The sequence below is a fragment of the Schistocerca gregaria genome, chromosome 7 (assembly GCF_023897955.1).
Source record: "Schistocerca gregaria isolate iqSchGreg1 chromosome 7, iqSchGreg1.2, whole genome shotgun sequence".
Taxonomy (NCBI): domain Eukaryota; kingdom Metazoa; phylum Arthropoda; class Insecta; order Orthoptera; family Acrididae; genus Schistocerca; species Schistocerca gregaria.
The window spans coordinates 191,555,439-191,576,444 of record NC_064926.1 but is presented as its reverse complement, the minus strand read 5'-3'; the positions used below and the strand labels follow the sequence as shown (position 1 = coordinate 191,576,444).

Sequence of the window (21,006 nt, the reverse complement as noted above, 5' to 3'; positions counted from 1 at the left end):
GCTCGGCCACCACTGAGCAGACGTTTTCAATTGGTGAGACATCTGGAGAATGTTCTGGCCAGAGCAGCGATCGAAAATTTTCTGTGTCCTGAAAGGCCCGTACAGGACCTGCAACATGCGGTCGTTCATTATCCTGCAGAAATGTAGGGTATCGCAGGGAGCGAATGAAGGGTAGAGCCACGGGTCATAACACATCTGCCGTCATTGCGAACAAGAGGTGACCGATACGTGTAACCAATGGAACCCCTTACCATCACGCTGGGTGATATACCAGTATGGCGATGACGAATACACGCTTCCAATGTGCGTTCACCGCGATGTCGCCAAACAAGGATACGAGCATCATGTTGCTGTAAACAGAACCTGGATTCATCTGAAAAATTGACGTTTTGCCATTCGTGCACCCAGGTTCGTCGTTGAGTACAGCATCGCAGGCGCTCGTGTCTATGATGCAGCGTCAAGGGTAACCGCAGCCATGGTATCCGAGCTGATAGTCCAAGCTGCTGCAAATGTCGTCGAACTGTTCGTCCAGATGGTTGTTGTCTTGCAAACGTTCCCATCGGTTGACTCAGGGATCGAGACGTGGCTGCACGATCCGTTACAGACATGCGGATAAGATGCTTGTCATCTTGACTGCTAGTGATACGAGGCCGTTGGGGTCCAGCACGGCTTTCAGTATTACCCTCCTGAACCCACAGATTCGATATTGTGCAAACAGTCATTGGATCTCGACCAACGCGAGCAGCAATGTCGCGATACGATAAACCGCAGTCGCGATAGGCTACAATCCGACCTTTATCAAAGTCTGAAGCGTACGGTACGCATTTCTCCTCCTTACACGAGGCATCACAATAACGTTTCACCAGGCAACGCCGGTCAACTGCTGTTTGTGTATGAGAAATCGATTGGAAACTTTCCTCATATCAGCACGTTGTAGGTGTCGCCACCGCCGCCCACCTTGTGTGAATTCTCTGAAAAGCTAATCATTTGCATATCACAGCATCTTCTTCCTGTTGGTTAAATTTCGCGTCTGTAGCACGTCATCTTTGTGGTGTAGCAATTTTAATGGCCAGTAGTGCAATTAAATTTCTAAAATCGCTATCAAAAATAGGGGTTGGTGGTAGAAGGGCGAAAATTTAGAGTTGTGTGTATTTTTAATGCCACATCATAAAAAATAATAAAAAAATTGTGTCCAAAAAATAAGAAAAATTTATTGGGGGCGGAGAACCCTTATCACTTAGGAGTATGAAAAATAGATTCCTACTGATTCTCAGACCTACCGGATATACATGTAAAATTTCATCAGAATCGAACGAGCCTTTTCTGAGGAGTATGGCAACTAACACTGACACGAGAATTTTATATGTAAGGATGCACCGACGTGTACCAGAATTAGGTGAGGTCGGCGCGGAAAACAGTCCAGAGCGAAAGAAAGAAAGTAAATCGTGACAACATGTGTCCCTTAGTGCGTTCGATTTCACGCCTGAGGTGCTCAGTGTACAAGATTAAATTTGTGTTACTGTTATCGTAAGAAGAGGAAACAGCAGTGAGGGACTGCAAGCGAGTGCTGAGGTGTACTCACAGGGCCTCCAGTTGGGCGAGCGGCTTGAGGGCGTCCGTGGGCACGGCGGTCAGCCCGTTGGAGTCGAGCCTCAGGTTGCGCAGCTGTCGCAGGCGCACGAAGGCGTCCGCCCGCAGCCACCACAGCTTGTTCTGGTCCAGCTGCCTGCAACACACGCCGCGCCACAGCTGCTAGCATTGTCAGGTACTGGGAGCGTCTGATGATGAGGTGCACGTCCAACTCGCCGTGTACATCTACATCTACATCTACATCCATACTCCGCAAGCCACCTGACGGTGTGTGGCGGAGGGTACCCTGAGTACCTCTATCGGTTCTCCCTTCTATTCTAGTCTCGTATTGTACGTGGAAAGAAGGATTGTCGGTATGTTTCTGTGTGGGCTCTAATCTCTCTGATTTTATCCTCATGGTCTCTTCGCGAGATATACGTAGGACGGAGCAATATACTGCTTCACTCCTCGGTGAAGGTATGTTCTCGCAACTTTAACAAAAGCCCGTACCGAGCTACTGAGCGTCTCTCCTGCAGAGTCTTCTACTGGAGTTTACCTATTATCTCCGTAACGCTTTCTCGATTACTAAATGATCCTGTGACGAAGCGCGCTGCTCTCCGTTGGATCTTCTCTATCTCTTTTATCAACCCTATCTGGTGCGGATCCCACACTGATGAGCAGTATTGAAGCAGTGGACAAACAAGCGTACTGTAACCTACTTCCTTTGTTGTCGGATTGCAATTCCTTAGGATTCTTCCAATGAATCTCAGTCTGGCATCTGCTTTACCGACGATCAACTTTATATGATCATTCCATTTTAAATCACTCCAAATGCGTACTCCCAGATAATTATGGAATTAACTGCTTCCAGTTGCTGTCCTGCTATTTTGTAGCTAAATGGTAAGGGACCTATCTTTCTATGTATTCGCAGCACATTACACTTGTCTACATTGATATTCAATTGCCATTCCGTGCACCATGCGTCAATTCGCTGCAGATCCTCCTGCATTTCAGTACAATTTTTCATTGTTGCAACCTCTCGATACACCACAGCATCATCTGCAAAAAGCCTCAGTGAACTTCCGATGTCATCCACCAGGACATTTATGTATATTATGAATAGCAAAGGTCCTATGACACTCCCTTGCGGCACACCTGAAATCACTCTTACTTCGGAAGACTTCTCTCCAATGAGAATAACATGCTGCGTTGTGTTATCTAGGAACTCTTCAATCCAATCACACAATTGGTCTGATAGTCCATATGGTCTTACTTTGTTCATTAAACGACTGTGGGGAACTGTGTCAAACGCCTTGCGGAAGTCAAGAAACACGGCATCTACCTGGGAGCCCGTCTCTATGGCCAACTGAGTCGCGTGGACGAATAGCGCGAGCTGGGTTTCACACGACCGTCTTTTTCGAAACCCATGCTGATTCCTACAGACTAGATTTCTAGTCTCCAGAAAAGACATTATACTCGAACGTGTATCAAAATTCTGCAACAGATCGACGTTAGAGATATAGGTCTATAGTTCTGCATATCTGTTCGACGTCCCTTCTTGACAACGGGGATGATCTGTGCCCTTTTCCAATCCTTTGGAACGCTTCGCTCTTCTAGAGACATACGGTACACCGCTGCAAGAAGGGGGGCAAGTTCCTTCGCGTACTCTGTGTAAAATCGAACTGATATCCCACCAGGACCAGCGGCCTTTCATCTTGTGAGCGATTTTAATTGTTTCTCTATCCCTCTTTCGTCTATTTAGATATCTACCATTTTGTCAACTGTGCGACAATCTAGAGAAGGAAGCACAGTGCAGTCTTCCTCTGTGAAACAGCTTTGGAAGAAGACATTTAGTATTTCGGCCTTTAGTCCGTCATCCTCTGTTTCTGTACCATTTTGGTCACAGAGTGTCTGGACATTTTGTTATGATCCACCTACCGCTTTGACATAGGACCAAAATTTCTTAGGATTTTCTGCTAAGTCAGTACATAGAACTTTACTTTCAAATTCATTGAAAGCCTCTCGCATAGCCCTCCTCACACTACATTTCGCTTCGCGTAATTTTTGTTTGTCTGCAAGGCTTTGGCTATGTTTATGTTTGCTGTGAAGTTCCCTTTGCTTCCGCAGCAGTTTTCTAACTCGGTTGTTGCACCACGGTGGCTCTTTCCCATCTCTTACGATCTTGCTTGGCACATACTCATCTAACGCATATTGTACGATGGTTTTGAACTTGGTCCACTGATCCTCAACACTATCTGTACTTGAGACAAAACTTTTGTGTTGAGCCGTCAGGTAATCTGTAATCTGCTTTTTGTCGCTTTTGCTAAACAGAAAAATCTTCCTACCTTTTTTAATATTTGTGTTTACGGCTCAAATCATCGATGCCGTAACCGCTTTATGATCGCTGATTCCCTGTTCTGCGTTAACTGTTTCAAATAGTTCGGGTCTGTTTGTCACCAGAAAGTCTAATATGTTATCGCCACGAGTCGGTTCTCTGTTTAACTGCTCAAGGTAGTTTTCAGATAAAGCACTTTAAAAAATTTCACTCCATTCTTTGTCCCTATCACCCGTTATGAACGTTTGAGTCTCCCAGTCTATATCCGGAAAATTAAAATCTCCACCCAGAACTATAACATGGTGGGGTAATCTACTAGAAATATTTTCCAAATTATTCTTCAAGTGCTGAGCCACAACAGCTGCTGAGCCCGGGGGCCTATAGAGACATAAAATTACCATGTCAGAGCCTGCTTTAACCGTGACCTTCACCCAAATCATTTCACAATTCGAATCTCCGTCAATTTCCTTCGATACTATTGCACTTCTTATCGCTATAAACACGCCTCCCCCTTCACTGTCCAGCCTGTCTCTGCGGTATGCATTCTAATCTGAGTTTAGGATTTCATTACTGTTTACGTCTGGTTTCAGCCAACTTTCTGTCGCTAGTACTATATGGGCGTTGTGACCGTTTATTAATGAGATCAGTTCTGGGACCTTTCTATAGACGCTCCTGCAGTTTACTATTAGCACATTAATATTGTTATTCCCTGTTGCATTTAGCCTACTCCTGCCTTGCCGCGTCTTAGGAGGCGTCTTGTCTGGCCTAGGGAGGGAATTCTCTAACCTAAAAAACCACCATGTGCACTACACACGTACTCCGCTACCCTCGTAGCCGCTTCCGGCGTGTAGTGCACGCCTGACCTATTCAGGGGGACCCTACATTTCTCCACCCTATAGCGGAGGTCGAGAAATTTGCACCCCAGCTCTCCGCAGAATCGTCTGAGCCTCTGGTTTAAGCCTTCCACTCGGCTCCAAACCAGAGGACCGCGATCGGTTCTGGGAACGATACTACAAATAGTTAGCTCTGATTTCACCCCGTGAGCGAGGCTTTCCGCCCTCACCAACTCCACCAACCCCCTGTACGAACTGAGGATGACCTCTGAACCCAGACGGCAGGAGTCATTGGTGCCGACATGAGCAACAATTTGCAGTCGGGTGCACCCAGTGCTCCCTAACGCCGCCGGTAGGGCTCCCTCCACATCTCGGATGAGACCCCCCGGCAAGCAGACAGAGTGAACACTGGCCTTCTTCCCCGACCTTTCCGCTATTTCCCTAAGGGGCTCCATCACCCGCCTAACGTTGGAGCTCCCAATAACTAATAAACCCCTCCCCCCGTGTGCCTACTCGAACCTTGCTGGAGGAACAGCCACATGTCCACTCACAGGCAGAGCGGGCGACGCCACACGGCCAGCCTCCACATTGACCCTCCGCCTCGTGCGCCTCGAACTCCGCTGAACCCGCCACTCCCCTTGGGGAGAGGGTGGCCCAACCGCGCCCGGTACCCGCGAAGATGTCTCGACAGCAGGGACAGTGGGTGAAGCATGTGACACCTGGGGTGTACCTTGCTACGCACCAGACTCCCCACTGCCGCTACACTCCGAGGCAGCAGCCTGAAGACGGCTGATCGCGGCCATCAACACGCTCAGCTGTTCACGAAGAGTGGCCAGCCCCTCCTGCGTCCGTACACTGCAGTCACACATCCTATCCATCCTAAGGAATCAATTTACTGAAGAGACTTAATCAACTTTTAACTAGACTGCTAATTCACTAAGGGTGGCTGATTATTGACTAAACTGTGACTGCTAGCCACTTCTTGTAGAAAACAATGAAAACAGCACTACCTGTCTCTGGACTGTATTCAAAACAAACACTAGCACTACTGGCACTATGGTTGACTAAAGAGACTCTCTCTGACTGTATTCGAAACAAACACGAAATCTATGGAACACTATTAATAGCACTCGTCAATTAAGGGTTCCTAAAAGCAAAAACACACGGAAGAAGAAGTGACAAGTAAGAAAAATACAGTTAGTACTTAAATTAAGGTAGCTCGCTGCACAGCAGACGTGAAGCACACGGCGGTTAGGGCGACACTGACACTACTGGCACTATGGCTGATTAAAGGGACTCTCTGTAGCTGCAGAGACTGCATATAGTAACATAAATACCCTCATGGCTACGGACATGCCATACTCTGTAAGGTGTCAGGCAAATCTAACACCTTCCATGAAAAAGCTGACATGATAGCGAATCCGGCAATATGTCACATAGCTCCGAGTAAATCCTGACATTAAATTAACCAAAGTAATACGATCAATGAGTGAGCAAGTGGAATACCACAGACTAACACAAGAATGTCTAAATGCATGTCATACTTACCCACCGTGAAAAAGACGCAGTTCCGAGGGGAGAAAGGAGAACAGAAGCCGAGAGTAGAGCCATGTAGGCTACAAGCCCCTACGATAAGAGCAGGACAATGGGGCACCCGCATTGCCGGCCGACCGCCAAGAGGTCCATCTCCCAGCCCATGTTAAAAGATAGAGCCCTCCAGAAGAACAGTGGCTAGAACTACTTAAACCTAACTAACCTAAGGACGTCACACACATCCATGCCCGAGGCAGGATTCGAACCTGCGACCGTAACTGTCACGCGGTTCCAGACTGAAGCGCCTAGAACCGCACGGCCACACAGCCCAGCCCCAGAAGAACAATGTAGATCTTACGATAACACTAAAAGGGCCACACCAGCTGCAAGTTTTAGCGGGAGACTATACGCGTCTCTGTTACGTACCAAACATTAAAAACATTGCCCCACCAAAAAATATAACGTTTCTCGTTGGATATACAGAATTTTTGTAGGAGGACCTTAAGGTTGACATTGAGACACTGACTGGTAGGTTGAAAACACAGCCATATATCTTTTTCTTAAACCAACTTCAGTAAACAGTAGTAAGGATAAGTTCGAGAGAGTTGCTACTGAGATGACGAGCTGTGTGGAGCTGCGCCGCCAGCCGCCCCTGACACTGCCTAACCATCGACAAGGTAATGAACGCACGTGATGCCGCATAAGAGCGCATAAGGCTCCAATGAGAACTGCAGAAATCTCATCTGTTACATACCCTTTCTACGTAATACTAGTGTCGATCGGCAATTAAACTTCGTGGTATTCACATTTGCTACTTGAAATTTAAATCTGAAACGCGATGATTTTTCTGTTATATACAATTATCGAGAAGCCACATCATCTACTGTAATTTACAAGTTAAATAAGTAATTAAAGATAATTGAGGGTCACTGTAGACCATTTTGATAGTTTTCTCTTTTATGAAACTTAATTTAAACCTAGTTTAAAGATGTGATATGGCATAGGTCATCCTTCGATCCATTACAGAACTTGGAAACCCATTCAGGGAATATTTGTTCACAGTTTTGTTGAGCGCAGTTGGTTTTTATCATCCTAAATTAAAATATTTCCTTTTATCAATAGTAAAATTTATAAACAATGTTTTGTGAGTAGAATAAAAATTAAAATGGTAAAGTTAACCGCTTTTTCGACGTTATTTTACCAGCAAACTAAAAATAGGAAAATCTTGAACCCCTTCCACTAAATTTAGTTGGTATTAAGATTCGTTCATATGGAGTGCAGTAGAGCTGACGCTGAAATCATTATGTATTTGATTATATCATCGCTAGCCTCACTGAATTCTTCTGAACTCTACATGTCATGTGTGGTCTGGCGTCTCCTTACCAGGAAGAGGCCCCAGGTTCAAACTAGTCAGTTCCCTAAAAAACACGCTCAGAGCGTCGTTGCGCGAAAGTGGTAGGGAGACACGCCTTAGAACAGACAGACACCACGCAGAATGTTAGAACTCACTGGACATTGTAATAGTCATTCGCTTGAAAGAGCAAACTGGTCGCTTTGGAGCAGTGCACACGGTGCAGAACTGGTACCATAAAAGTCGTCACACAGAAACGGTGCAATTCGGTTTCTGTGAAATCAGTGCACTAAAATGGGTCGACGTGGAGACGTGACACAATGGCAGAAAAAAAAATTTCCTGTCATTTATGGACCCAAGGGAGAGGTATTGGGGAAAGGGGAAGGGGGTCTTGAAGGTTATGACCGAGTAAAAACAGTTATGTTCTTACATGTATCAGTTTTAGAATTTGACAATTTTGGAGAATTACTTGGTCTACAACTTTGCTTCCACCATTTTTTGTCGAAGTTCGGGGCTTTATTATGAAAAACATAAAAAAATTGTGATTCATAGTATTTTCCATCGCTGACCACTACATTCTCCCATCTTTCGGATTGCATACGAATCTCGTAGTGGAAGAACTGGGCGTCTTTTGTGGGGATCCGGGGATCCATTTACTTTTGCACTTCTTCATATAATTGGAAGTGCTGGTCAGCCAAACTGAATGCCACTGAGGGAGAAAGATTGTAGTCAGAGAGAGCGACGTATGGAGAATACGGGTTTCCCGACATGAGATCGAGCAGTGACCTGCTGCAAAATTACCTTTACGTGTCTATCGCCGGCCGTAGTGGCCGAGCGGCTCTAGGCGCTTCAACCTGGAACCGCGAGACCTCTACGGTCGCAGGTTCTAATCCTGTCTCGGGCATGGATGTGTGTGATGTCCTTAGGTTGCTTAGGTTTAAGTAGTTCTAAGTTCTAGGGGACTGATGACCTCAGCTGTTAAGTCGCATAGTGCTCAGAGCCATTTGAACCAGCCATTTGAACGTGTCTATCGCTGTATTGTGCCCGTTTGTGTTTCAGTGCTGTACTCGAACGCATCAGTTGCTTTCGATAATGATGTCCTGTGACTGTCTTCGTCTGTTTCAGTAGCTACGAATACGTCTGTTTTCCACCGCCATGCCGGTCTTCGACATCAAAATCACCATTCTTAAGGCGTTGAAAACATTCTCTGCAAGTTCTTCCACTAATACTTCCCTCACCATTGGTCTTACCAAGCATTTTAAGAGCCACAGCATCAGATTTTTTCATGTTAAAGCAGAAAATTAAAGCTCCGTGCAAATGGCGAGAAATGGCTGCTTAAGTTGACGTACTTAATCGAGAATAACCTTATGATGCAATCACAAATCGACTAATATTTTTATGGCATTATGTTTACAGATACCTAAGCTTATTGTATAACACCTATGACAGCCACCTGAACACCACTTGCCGCTACTGCCGTATTTTGCAAAACGGTGGAAACAAAGTTGTACTAATTCTAGAAAGTATAAGCTACGTTTAACATAGGTTTTGAAAGATATAGCCGCCGTTTAACTGTTCATTATCATCATTGGGTTGTCTGCTTTGCGGCAGGTTTTGACTGCATACTCTTCCATGCTTCTCTCTCTTCTGCGTTCCTCTTCACTCTTTGGTACCATCCTTGTGGCCTGCTGACATCATGCAGCATCTGGAACCTTGTTCTGCCCTTCCTCTCTTTCCTGGAACGAAACCTTCGAAGGCAGTCTCTTCTAAAATGGTTCAAATGGCTCTGAGCCCTATGAGACGTAACATCTATGGTCATCAGTCCCCTAGAACTTAGAACTACTTAAACCTAACTAACTTATGGACATCACACAACACCCAGCCATCACGAGGCAGAGAAAATCCCTGACCCCGCCGGGAATCGAACCCGGGCGCCGGAAGCGAGAGCGCTACCGCACGACCTCGAGATGCGGGCAGTCTCTTCTCAGATTGTGGCCTGTCCAGTTTAGCCTCCTTTCTTCACCGTCAGTAGCATCCGTTCTTCTCCAACTCTCCTGAGTACTTCTTCATTCATGACGTTATCAGTCTAGATGATCTTCTCTATTCTACGCCATATCCACATTTCACAAGCTTCAATTCTCGTCTCATCCTACTTTCTCAAGGTCCACGTTCTACTCCATACAAGGCCACGCTCCATATTAAGCACTTAACCAGTCGCTTCCTTAATTACTTGTTTAAACAACTAGCTAGGAGTCTATTCTGCTTTTGAAATGCCTCTTTCTCCAGAGCCATTCTCACTTTGATATCTTGTTGGCAATCCATGTCCTCTTTAATCCAACTTCCCAAATACTTGAATGCTCTTACTTCTTCTATGATTTCTGAACCCATCTTAATTTTCACTTTTCTTTTCTTTAGGCCTACGACCATTCTTTTAGTTTTCCTTTTATTAATTTTCATACCATATTCTGCCCAGGCTTCATTCAGGTCATTTAGTATTCGAGTTAGCTTCTCTTGATTTTCTGGGAGGATCGCCATGTTTTCTGCAAATCTTGTACATTCAATTTTCCGCCCACCTATCCTGGCACCTGTTGTCCCATCCAAACAGCTTTCCAGTACTTCCTCCAGATACATGTTAAATAGGATCGGCGAGAGACAACAGCGTCTAACACCTCTCTCAATCTTACTGCCTTCAGAGATCCCATTACCTATTCGTACCCGAGCATTCTGATTCAGATACAGATTTGCGATCAATCTTCTCTCCTTCCACTTTACTCCATTATTTTTCAAGATACCTAACAGCTTATCCCACTGCACTCTATCGAAGGCCTTTTCAAACTCCATGAATACAGCATACATTTCTTTGTCCTTTTCTATGCATCTTTGTGTGATGGTTCTTAAAAGTCCAAGGGCATTTCGTGTTCCTGTTCCGCTTATGAAACCATATTGTTCTTCACTAAGCGTTTCTTCCAGCTTTCTATATAGCCTCCTATTCAGAATCAAGACCTTTTTGCCTGCTATATTAGGCTGATTGTCCTGTGTTTAACTGTACAACAGGTTTCATTCCACAATCTAGATTTCGGCCTTAGCCCATTTTCAAGTGTCACAAGTATCAAAGTTCACTAGACTTGAGTAGTAAAATTACGTATCTTCGGTTAAATGGTTCAAATGGCTCTGAGCGCTATGGGACTTAACATCTGAGGTCATCAGTCCCCTAGACTTAGAACTACTTAAATCTAACCTAAGGACATCACCACATCAATGCCCGAGGCAGGATTGGAAACTGCGACCGTAGCGGTCGCGCGGTTCCAGACTGAAGCGCCTGAAACCGTTCGGCCACAACGGCTGGCTTGGCTTATGTTCGGTTAAATAAACCAATTATGCAAAAAGTAACATGGGTAATGGGCTAATTTACTGGTAATTAGCATTAGCATTAGCATTCACTTGATATGGCTGTGGAAGAAAAATAGATGACCAAATCACGGCTTTTAAACATGACTACAATGTGTCTAAAACAGCCACTGGCATAAACATGTTTATGTCAGAGATTGCTTAGACACAGAGTAGCGAAATTTAAACATTCGATTTTTTCATCTATTTTATTTCACAATTATATCAAGTGAAAACGTCATGCTAATTGCCAGTAAATTAGCCTGTTACACAATGTCCTCGCATTTATTTTTGGCGATACCGCGGTTATATCTTTCAAAAAATTTTATATGACTGTGGCTCCGCAGCAAAGTGAAACTTTAACACAGCTGTTCATACGAGGAAATAAACACGCAGGTGGGAACGCAGCCTTCACTTGTAACATTCCAGCACGCTGCAGTCTCATATGCACAGGCTGACCTACCTGCCGTCGGTAGCGGCACGATTCGTGAGATCACAGATAGGATCGGTAAACCACAGCAAGATGAGTAAGGCCCTTTCCAGGCTTTGTGGAGATGGTATCTGTTCTTTCGTACATATCCGAAAGAACAAATCCATCTCCACATAGTTAAGGTTAACCAGCCATTGCCTTCTTCTTCTGCGCGGAGGCACACGCATTGCCCGAACTCTTACGGGACTCGGTCCGATTGTTTGCCGCGAGTAATGAGTGTAATGGTCAGGGACACTACGAATGTAGTGTGTGGACATTAAGTTGGGAACGTGGGACTAACGGGGAGCGTGCAACGGATAAATCCTTGCAGTCGCACCATCCTCTGTGCCCCCGGTGGCTCTGATGGATAGAGCGTCTCCCATGTAAGCAGGACATCCCTGGTTCGAGTCCCGGTGGGGGCACACATTATCAACTGTCCCCGTTGATCTATATCAATGCCTGTCGGCAGCTTAGGGTCTTGATTTAATCCTCATTTATTTCCATGCTTGTCCAGTAGCCATCTAAGCGACACCGTGTACACTGCATACTGCCACGGTGGTTGTACATTTATTTGGCTGCTGTTGCACACGGTAAGGAAGCTTCCCTCAGTTTATTCTTTTCCAGTCTCTCACCTCAGTTCCAGAGAAATGGAACGTGAACAAATGTTGGTGCGGATTTTACTTTCTCTATAAATCTTTGATCTTGAGTGTAGAGATTTCTTTAGACACTGTAAAAACCAGCAACATTGTGCGTGACAGATGGGGCGATGAACTGAAAATAAATTGCCGATAAGTGGAATTTATACATATCAGGAAGCTAGAAAATTACAGGGGGAAATTTGGGTGCACAACTTGAGGATCATAGCCATGCAGAACTTTTTAAATCATCTGATTCTGTAAACTAACAGTTTTCAAAAATATATATTTTTTAGAGTGATTGCTATTACTCCATTCAGTGTAACCAAATTTTCGAAAACTGTAAGAAAAATATATTCACTTGATTAATAAAACCATTTACCCCATTCATTTCTTTCCTTTTTGTTCATATTTTGAAATGACGCTTCGAATTCCTCGAATAAATCGATAAACGCGTATTTCTGTCCATGTAATTTGCTTTACTTTGACCCTACAAAACTGAGCGCGTTTCTGCTAAACAAATTAACTGCTTACTACCTACAAGGCGTAAAACTTTGCTTCCGCCGTTTGCCGATAGGTGGCTAAGTAGCGGTCGAAAGAAACAGATCGCAGACGTCAGGCAGTTAGCTTGGACCTCGGTCAACATATCCTCATTCAAACATTAGTCGATTTGTGTCTACATCATAAAGTTTTCTTGATTGAAAATGTCAGTTACCGAGGCTAATTCTCGTCATTTGCGGGAGGTGTTACTGTTTTGTTTCAATATGAAGAAAACAGCGGCTGAGTCTCGTCGAATGTTCTCAAGTACGTATGGTAAGGACGCTATTAGTGAAATAACGTGTCGTGAGTGGTTTCAACTCTTCAAGAACGGTGATTTTAACGTCGTAGACCGGCATAGCGGTGGAAGAGAGAAAGTTTTCGAAGATGCAGGACTGGAGACACTGCTGAGTGAAGACTCACGTCAAACTCAAGAAGAATTGGCACGATTAGTGGAAGTGACACAGGAAGCCGTTTCAAAACGTCTCAAGGCTATAGGCTTGATTCAGAAAGAAGGAACTATGGTTACGCGTGAGCTGAAACCAAGAAACGTTGAACGGCGCTTGTGTATTTGTGAACAGTTGGTTCAAATGGCTCTGCGCACTATGGGACTTAACATCTGTGGTCATCAGACCCCTAGAACTTAGAACTACGTAAACCTAACTAACCTAAGGACATCACACACATCCATGCTCGAGGCAGGATTCGAACCTGCGACCGTAGCGGTCACGCGGTTCCAGACTGAAGCGCCTAGAACCGTACGGCCACAGCGGCCGGCGTGAACAGTTGCTTCAGAGGGAAAAACGGAAGGGATTTCTGCATCGCATTGTGACTCGGGACGGAAAATAGGTTCATTACGATAACCCTAAACGCAAAAAATCATGGTCATATCTCGGCCATGCTTCCAGTCGATGGCCAAACTAAATATTCCTGGCTACAAGATCATGCTCTGCATTTGGTGGGACCATATTGGCGTCGTGTACTATGAGGTGTTAAAACCAAGTGAAATAATCACAAGTTCTCGTTATCGAACGCAATTAAGGCGTTTCAACAGAGCATTAAAAGACAAACTGCCGCAATACAGCGAGAGGCACGATAAAGTGATTTTTCAGCACGACAACGCTCGACCCCACGCTGCCAAAGAGGTCAAAACGTACTTGGAAAGTTAAAATGGGAAGTCCTACCTCACCCGCCATATTCTCTAGACATTCTCCCTCTGACTATCCTCTGTTTAGATCAATGGAGCATGGCCTGGCTGACCAACACTTCCGATATAATGAAGAAGTCACAAATTGGATCGACTCGTGAATGGCTTCAAAAGATGAACAATATTTTCGACTTGGGATTCGTGAAGTGCCCCAAAGATGGAAAATACTTTGAATGATACATGTGTAACCAATTTGTTTCATTAAAGCCTCAAATGTTGGGTAAAAACGGCGGAAGAAAAGTTGTACACCTTATATTTCTCAATTCACGTGTAGGCCTATGGGAAGAAGTCGTGAAAAAAAGAAAGACAAATAGCAGTACGAATAATGTGATGAACATGTTGTCGTTGTCTGTAAAACAGCTGTGCCGTGTCCTGTCATGCTTGACAGCTGTGAAGGCGCCAATGTTTACTCTATAGGCTCACATTGCCGCACTTGGCACCCAGCCGCTACTGTGTCACGCACCACGGACATCTTTGGCAACAGCGGCACTTGCCGCGTACACGTGAAAGCTGCAGTGTGGCTTTCCATATCACCGACGGGTGCACGATGCCGTATAAACAGCCGCCGGACGAGTGGGTCCCAGGCAAGACAGAAGGGAAAAAAATCACCATTAACAAAAAGATAATTTTCTGAACATACCCGGAAAACATTGAAAGAAACAGCGTTCCCATAATTTACTCGTTCGTACATGAAGACCAGTGTTCATAGTCGTAGTGCATAGTGAAATACTTCAATGTTGTAACAGTGTAAATTGTGACGTTATCAAATTTGTGACATGCTTTCCTATTGAAGTTCATAAATTAATTGTGTGAGGTGCATACATATCAAATTTTCTAATGTACGTTTACACTTTTCAAAAACTAAACAGGATAAAGAAAAATTCGCAAACTCGGACTGCGCAGCTCCAGTCCTCGCAAACAAGCGACAAAAAAATGTCTGTCACAAAATTTCGCCCTGCGCATATTTCTGGGAGTAAATGAACTTTAAAGATTGGCAGTCTGGTAACACTGTAATCACATGTACTGTAACCATCGCTGTCAGCACAATGCAGAAGGGCTGTGCGGTTGATGCAGTGGCTAGCGTTTTGGGTTAGCGTACAGGAGCTTGAGGGATCGGTTCTGGGTCGAGGCGTATTTGTTTTTATTTGCTAAATGTACTCTGCGTCTGTGTGGTACGGTATCAGTCGTCTGAATCGTCATACAACCGGTACAGTGGATCTTTTGCGAAACATTTGCTCTTATATATTATAAACACAGAAATGGAAGTACAACTGTTTCCGTTGGCCAGCTTTTAGAGAAGCATTTTGCACGTCGTAGACGCGAATTGCTTCGCATCACTGCATATGCTAGATGCGATAAGCAGATTCAATATTGAAAGGCATAATTAGTGATTTCATGGTGATAATACATACAAATGGTAACCGAATTTGGAAATTATTTGAAAAGCACGTTGATAGCCCTACTGGTCACACAAGGCCCCAACGAAATGTAATGGACCTGAATGTGACAAGGAAAATGGTTGGTAGTAATCGATGGGACCACTGAGGGAGGGTACACACAAAGCAGACTCGGAGTCTAGTAGATGCTGTGGTGCGAAACAATTCGCGTCCATGAAAGGTGTCTGATAAAATGATTGTAGCTCCATATTCTATGGTCTTAGCACGTAAGTGCAAATGTTTTGAGAAGAGCCACTGTAATCGCGGTGTGACGATTAAGACGCCATATACTGTAGCATGCAGACTACATTTAGCAAATAAAATCAAATATGCCTTGCCTCAGAATGGAACTCACGATCTTCCGTATGCTACCCCAAAACACTAACCATTTCACCAACTGCACAGCAGAACTACCACATGCTAAGAGAGGTAGTTACCGTACATGTGATTACAGTGTTGTCAGTCTTTAAAGTCCACTTACTGCCGGAAATATGCGCAGGACGAACTTTTGTGACAGGCATTTTTGTATTGCTAGTATGTGATGAATCGCGCTAAGTAGTCCGGGTGCGCGAATTTCTCTTCACCCGGTTTATTTTTGACTACATTATCTTAGACATTACGCTATAAATAAGTTTCAATTTTATACGTTTGATAGTGATTAAAAACGTTATTATTGTATTGTAATAAATATTTCACTGTTGCTGTTGTTGTGGTCTTCAGTCCTGAGACTGGTTTGATGGAGCTCTCCATGCTACTCTATCCTGTGCAAGTTTTTTCATCTCCCAGTACTTACTGCAACCTACATCCTTCTGAATCTGCTTAGTGTAGTCATATTTTGGTCTCTCACCAAGATTTTTACCCCCCATGCTGCCCTGCAATACTAAATTGGTGATCCCTTGATACCTCAGAACATGCCCTACCAACCGGTCCCTTCTTCTAGTCAAGTTGTGCCAGAAATTTCTCGTCTCTCCGATTCTTGACAATACCTCCTCATTAGTTATGTGGGCTACCCATCTAATCTTCAGCATTCTTCTGTAGCATTACATTTCGAAAGCTTGTATTCTCTTCTTGTCTAAACTATTTATGGTCCATGTTTCACTTTCATACATGGCTACACTCCACACGAATGCTTTCACGAACGACTTCCTGACACTTAAATCTATACTCGATGTTAACAAATTTCTGTTTTTCAGAAACGCTTTCCTTGAAATTGCCAGTCTACATCTTGTATCCTCTCTACTTTGACCATCATCATTTATTTTGCTCCCCAAATAGCAAAACTATTTTACTACTTTAAGTGTCTCATATCCTAATCTAATTCCCTCAGCATCACCCAACTTAATTCGACTACATTCCATTATTCTCGTTTTGCTTTTGTTGATGTTCGTATTATATCCTCCTTTCAAGACACTGTCCATTCCGTTCAACTCCTCTTCCAGGTCCTTTGCTGTCCCTGACAGAATTACAATGTCACCGGCGAACCTAAAAGTTTTGATTTCTTCTAAATTGATTGTAATTGCTACTCCTAATTTTTGTTTTCTTTCCTTTACTGCTTGCTCAATAAACAGATTGAATAACATCGGGGATAGGCTACAGCCTGTCTTACTCCATTCCCAGCTACTGCTTCCCTTTCATGCCTTCGACTCTTGTAACTGCCATCTGGTTTCTGTACAAATTGTAAATAGCCTTTCGCTCCCTGTATTTTACCCCTGCCACCTTCAGGATTTTAAAGAGAGTATTCCAGTCAGATTTCAATGCTATTGTAATTTAAACCATAAAAATCTGTAGCGGTTACTGGATGTTTTATAATCTAAGACACAGAAACGACGCACCACGAAAAAATTATTCAACTGGGAGAGAAATCGGTAGCAAATAAAATCAAATATGCCTTGCCTCAGAATGGAACTCACGATCTTCCGTATGCTACCCCAAAACACTAACCATTTCACCAACTGCACAGCAGAACTACCACATGCTAAGAGAGGTAGTTACCGTACATGTGATTACAGTGTTGTCAGTCTTTAAAGTCCACTTACTGCCGGAAATATGCGCAGGACGAACTTTTGTGACAGGCATTTTTGTATTGCTAGTATGTGATGAATCGCGCTAAGTAGTCCGGGTGCGCGAATTTCTCTTCACCCGGTTTATTTTTGACTACATTATCTTAGACATTACGCTATAAATAAGTTTCAATTTTATACGTTTGATAGTGATTAAAAACGTTATTATTGTATTGTAATAAATATTTCACTGTTGCTGTTGTTGTGGTCTTCAGTCCTGAGACTGGTTTGATGGAGCTCTCCATGCTACTCTATCCTGTGCAAGTTTTTTCATCTCCCAGTACTTACTGCAACCTACATCCTTCTGAATCTGCTTAGTGTAGTCATATTTTGGTCTCTCACCAAGATTTTTACCCCCCATGCTGCCCTGCAATACTAAATTGGTGATCCCTTGATACCTCAGAACATGCCCTACCAACCGGTCCCTTCTTCTAGTCAAGTTGTGCCAGAAATTTCTCGTCTCTCCGATTCTTGACAATACCTCCTCATTAGTTATGTGGGCTACCCATCTAATCTTCAGCATTCTTCTGTAGCATTACATTTCGAAAGCTTGTATTCTCTTCTTGTCTAAACTATTTATGGTCCATGTTTCACTTTCATACATGGCTACACTCCACACGAATGCTTTCACGAACGACTTCCTGACACTTAAATCTATACTCGATGTTAACAAATTTCTGTTTTTCAGAAACGCTTTCCTTGAAATTGCCAGTCTACATCTTGTATCCTCTCTACTTTGACCATCATCATTTATTTTGCTCCCCAAATAGCAAAACTATTTTACTACTTTAAGTGTCTCATATCCTAATCTAATTCCCTCAGCATCACCCAACTTAATTCGACTACATTCCATTATTCTCGTTTTGCTTTTGTTGATGTTCGTATTATATCCTCCTTTCAAGACACTGTCCATTCCGTTCAACTCCTCTTCCAGGTCCTTTGCTGTCCCTGACAGAATTACAATGTCACCGGCGAACCTAAAAGTTTTGATTTCTTCTAAATTGATTGTAATTGCTACTCCTAATTTTTGTTTTCTTTCCTTTACTGCTTGCTCAATAAACAGATTGAATAACATCGGGGATAGGCTACAGCCTGTCTTACTCCATTCCCAGCTACTGCTTCCCTTTCATGCCTTCGACTCTTGTAACTGCCATCTGGTTTCTGTACAAATTGTAAATAGCCTTTCGCTCCCTGTATTTTACCCCTGCCACCTTCAGGATTTTAAAGAGAGTATTCCAGTCAGATTTCAATGCTATTGTAATTTAAACCATAAAAATCTGTAGCGGTTACTGGATGTTTTATAATCTAAGACACAGAAACGACGCACCACGAAAAAATTATTCAACTGGGAGAGAAATCGGTAGCAAATAAAATCAAATATGCCTTGCCTCAGAATGGAACTCACGATCTTCCGTATGCTACCCCAAAACACTAACCATTTCACCAACTGCACAGCAGAACTACCACATGCTAAGAGAGGTAGTTACCGTACATGTGATTACAGTGTTGTCAGTCTTTAAAGTCCACTTACTGCCGGAAATATGCGCAGGACGAACTTTTGTGACAGGCATTTTTGTATTGCTAGTATGTGATGAATCGCGCTAAGTAGTCCGGGTGCGCGAATTTCTCTTCACCCGGTTTATTTTTGACTACATTATCTTAGACATTACGCTATAAATAAGTTTCAATTTTATACGTTTGATAGTGATTAAAAACGTTATTATTGTATTGTAATAAATATTTCACTGTTGCTGTTGTTGTGGTCTTCAGTCCTGAGACTGGTTTGATGGAGCTCTCCATGCTACTCTATCCTGTGCAAGTTTTTTCATCTCCCAGTACTTACTGCAACCTACATCCTTCTGAATCTGCTTAGTGTAGTCATATTTTGGTCTCTCACCAAGATTTTTACCCCCCATGCTGCCCTGCAATACTAAATTGGTGATCCCTTGATACCTCAGAACATGCCCTACCAACCGGTCCCTTCTTCTAGTCAAGTTGTGCCAGAAATTTCTCGTCTCTCCGATTCTTGACAATACCTCCTCATTAGTTATGTGGGCTACCCATCTAATCTTCAGCATTCTTCTGTAGCATTACATTTCGAAAGCTTGTATTCTCTTCTTGTCTAAACTATTTATGGTCCATGTTTCACTTTCATACATGGCTACACTCCACACGAATGCTTTCACGAACGACTTCCTGACACTTAAATCTATACTCGATGTTAACAAATTTCTGTTTTTCAGAAACGCTTTCCTTGAAATTGCCAGTCTACATCTTGTATCCTCTCTACTTTGACCATCATCATTTATTTTGCTCCCCAAATAGCAAAACTATTTTACTACTTTAAGTGTCTCATATCCTAATCTAATTCCCTCAGCATCACCCAACTTAATTCGACTACATTCCATTATTCTCGTTTTGCTTTTGTTGATGTTCGTATTATATCCTCCTTTCAAGACACTGTCCATTCCGTTCAACTCCTCTTCCAGGTCCTTTGCTGTCCCTGACAGAATTACAATGTCACCGGCGAACCTAAAAGTTTTGATTTCTTCTAAATTGATTGTAATTGCTACTCCTAATTTTTGTTTTCTTTCCTTTACTGCTTGCTCAATAAACAGATTGAATAACATCGGGGATAGGCTACAGCCCTGTCTTACTCCATTCCCAGCTACTGCTTCCCTTTCATGCCTTCGACTCTTGTAACTGCCATCTGGTTTCTGTACAAATTGTAAATAGCCTTTCGCTCCCTGTATTTTACCCCTGCCACCTTCAGGATTTTAAAGAGAGTATTCCAGTCAGATTTCAATGCTATTGTAATTTAAACCATAAAAATCTGTAGCGGTTACTGGATGTTTTATAATCTAAGACACAGAAACGACGCACCACGAAAAAATTATTCAACTGGGAGAGAAATCGGTAGATGTTGTATACATGAACAGACAAACAAATCATTACAATTTCAGAAAAGTTGGATGATTTATTCAAAAGAAACAGCTTCACAATTGAGAAAGATAGCTACGCGTTGGTCCAGCTGTGGCACCAGCGCAGACAGTTATTCGGCATGGCATTTATTGACAGAATTGTAGGATGTGCTCTTGAGGGATATAACGCCAAATTCTATACAACAGCGGCGTCAAATCCTGAACCTTCCGAGGTGGATGGAGAGCCCCGTCCTCAATGCTCCAAAGGTTCTTATATGGGGAGAGATACGGCAACCTAACTGGTCGATGTAGGTTCTGGCAAGCACGAAGACAAATAGTAGAAACTCTCACCATGTGCCTGTGGGCATTATCTTGCTGGAGTGTAAACCCAGGATTGTTTGCTATGAAGGTGAAAGAAAGGTGTGAGAGAGAGAGAGACGGGGCGTCGAATACCATGGACGTACCGCTGTACTGTTAGAGCGCCGCGGATGACAAGTAAAGGGGTCGTCTTATGAAAAGAAATGGCAGTCCAGTCCACCACCCTTGGTTGCCGGGCCGTTTGGCTGGAGTCAGTCAGTATGGTATCCCAACGTTTTCCGGGGCGTCTCAAGACACCTCTTCGCTGGTCGTCGGGACTCAGTTGGAAGCGGGACTCCTCAGTAAAGACAATACCACTCCAGTAAATGAGATTCCAGGCCGAACACATGCATGGATACGCCCAGGACGGCGGTGA

At 43.6% G+C, this 21,006-nt stretch overlaps 1 protein-coding gene across 1 annotated transcript in view; it reads right to left on the bottom strand.

Annotated features, from left to right (window-relative positions):
* The window catches only part of LOC126282058 (lutropin-choriogonadotropic hormone receptor-like), an 800,001-nt gene that overhangs the window by 466,159 nt on the left and 312,836 nt on the right, over window positions 1-21,006 (bottom strand). The window contains exon 3 of the mRNA XM_049981496.1: window positions 1,583-1,726. Coding sequence (XP_049837453.1) covers window positions 1,583-1,726 — 144 coding nt within the window. The remainder of the gene's footprint in view (window positions 1-1,582; window positions 1,727-21,006) is intronic.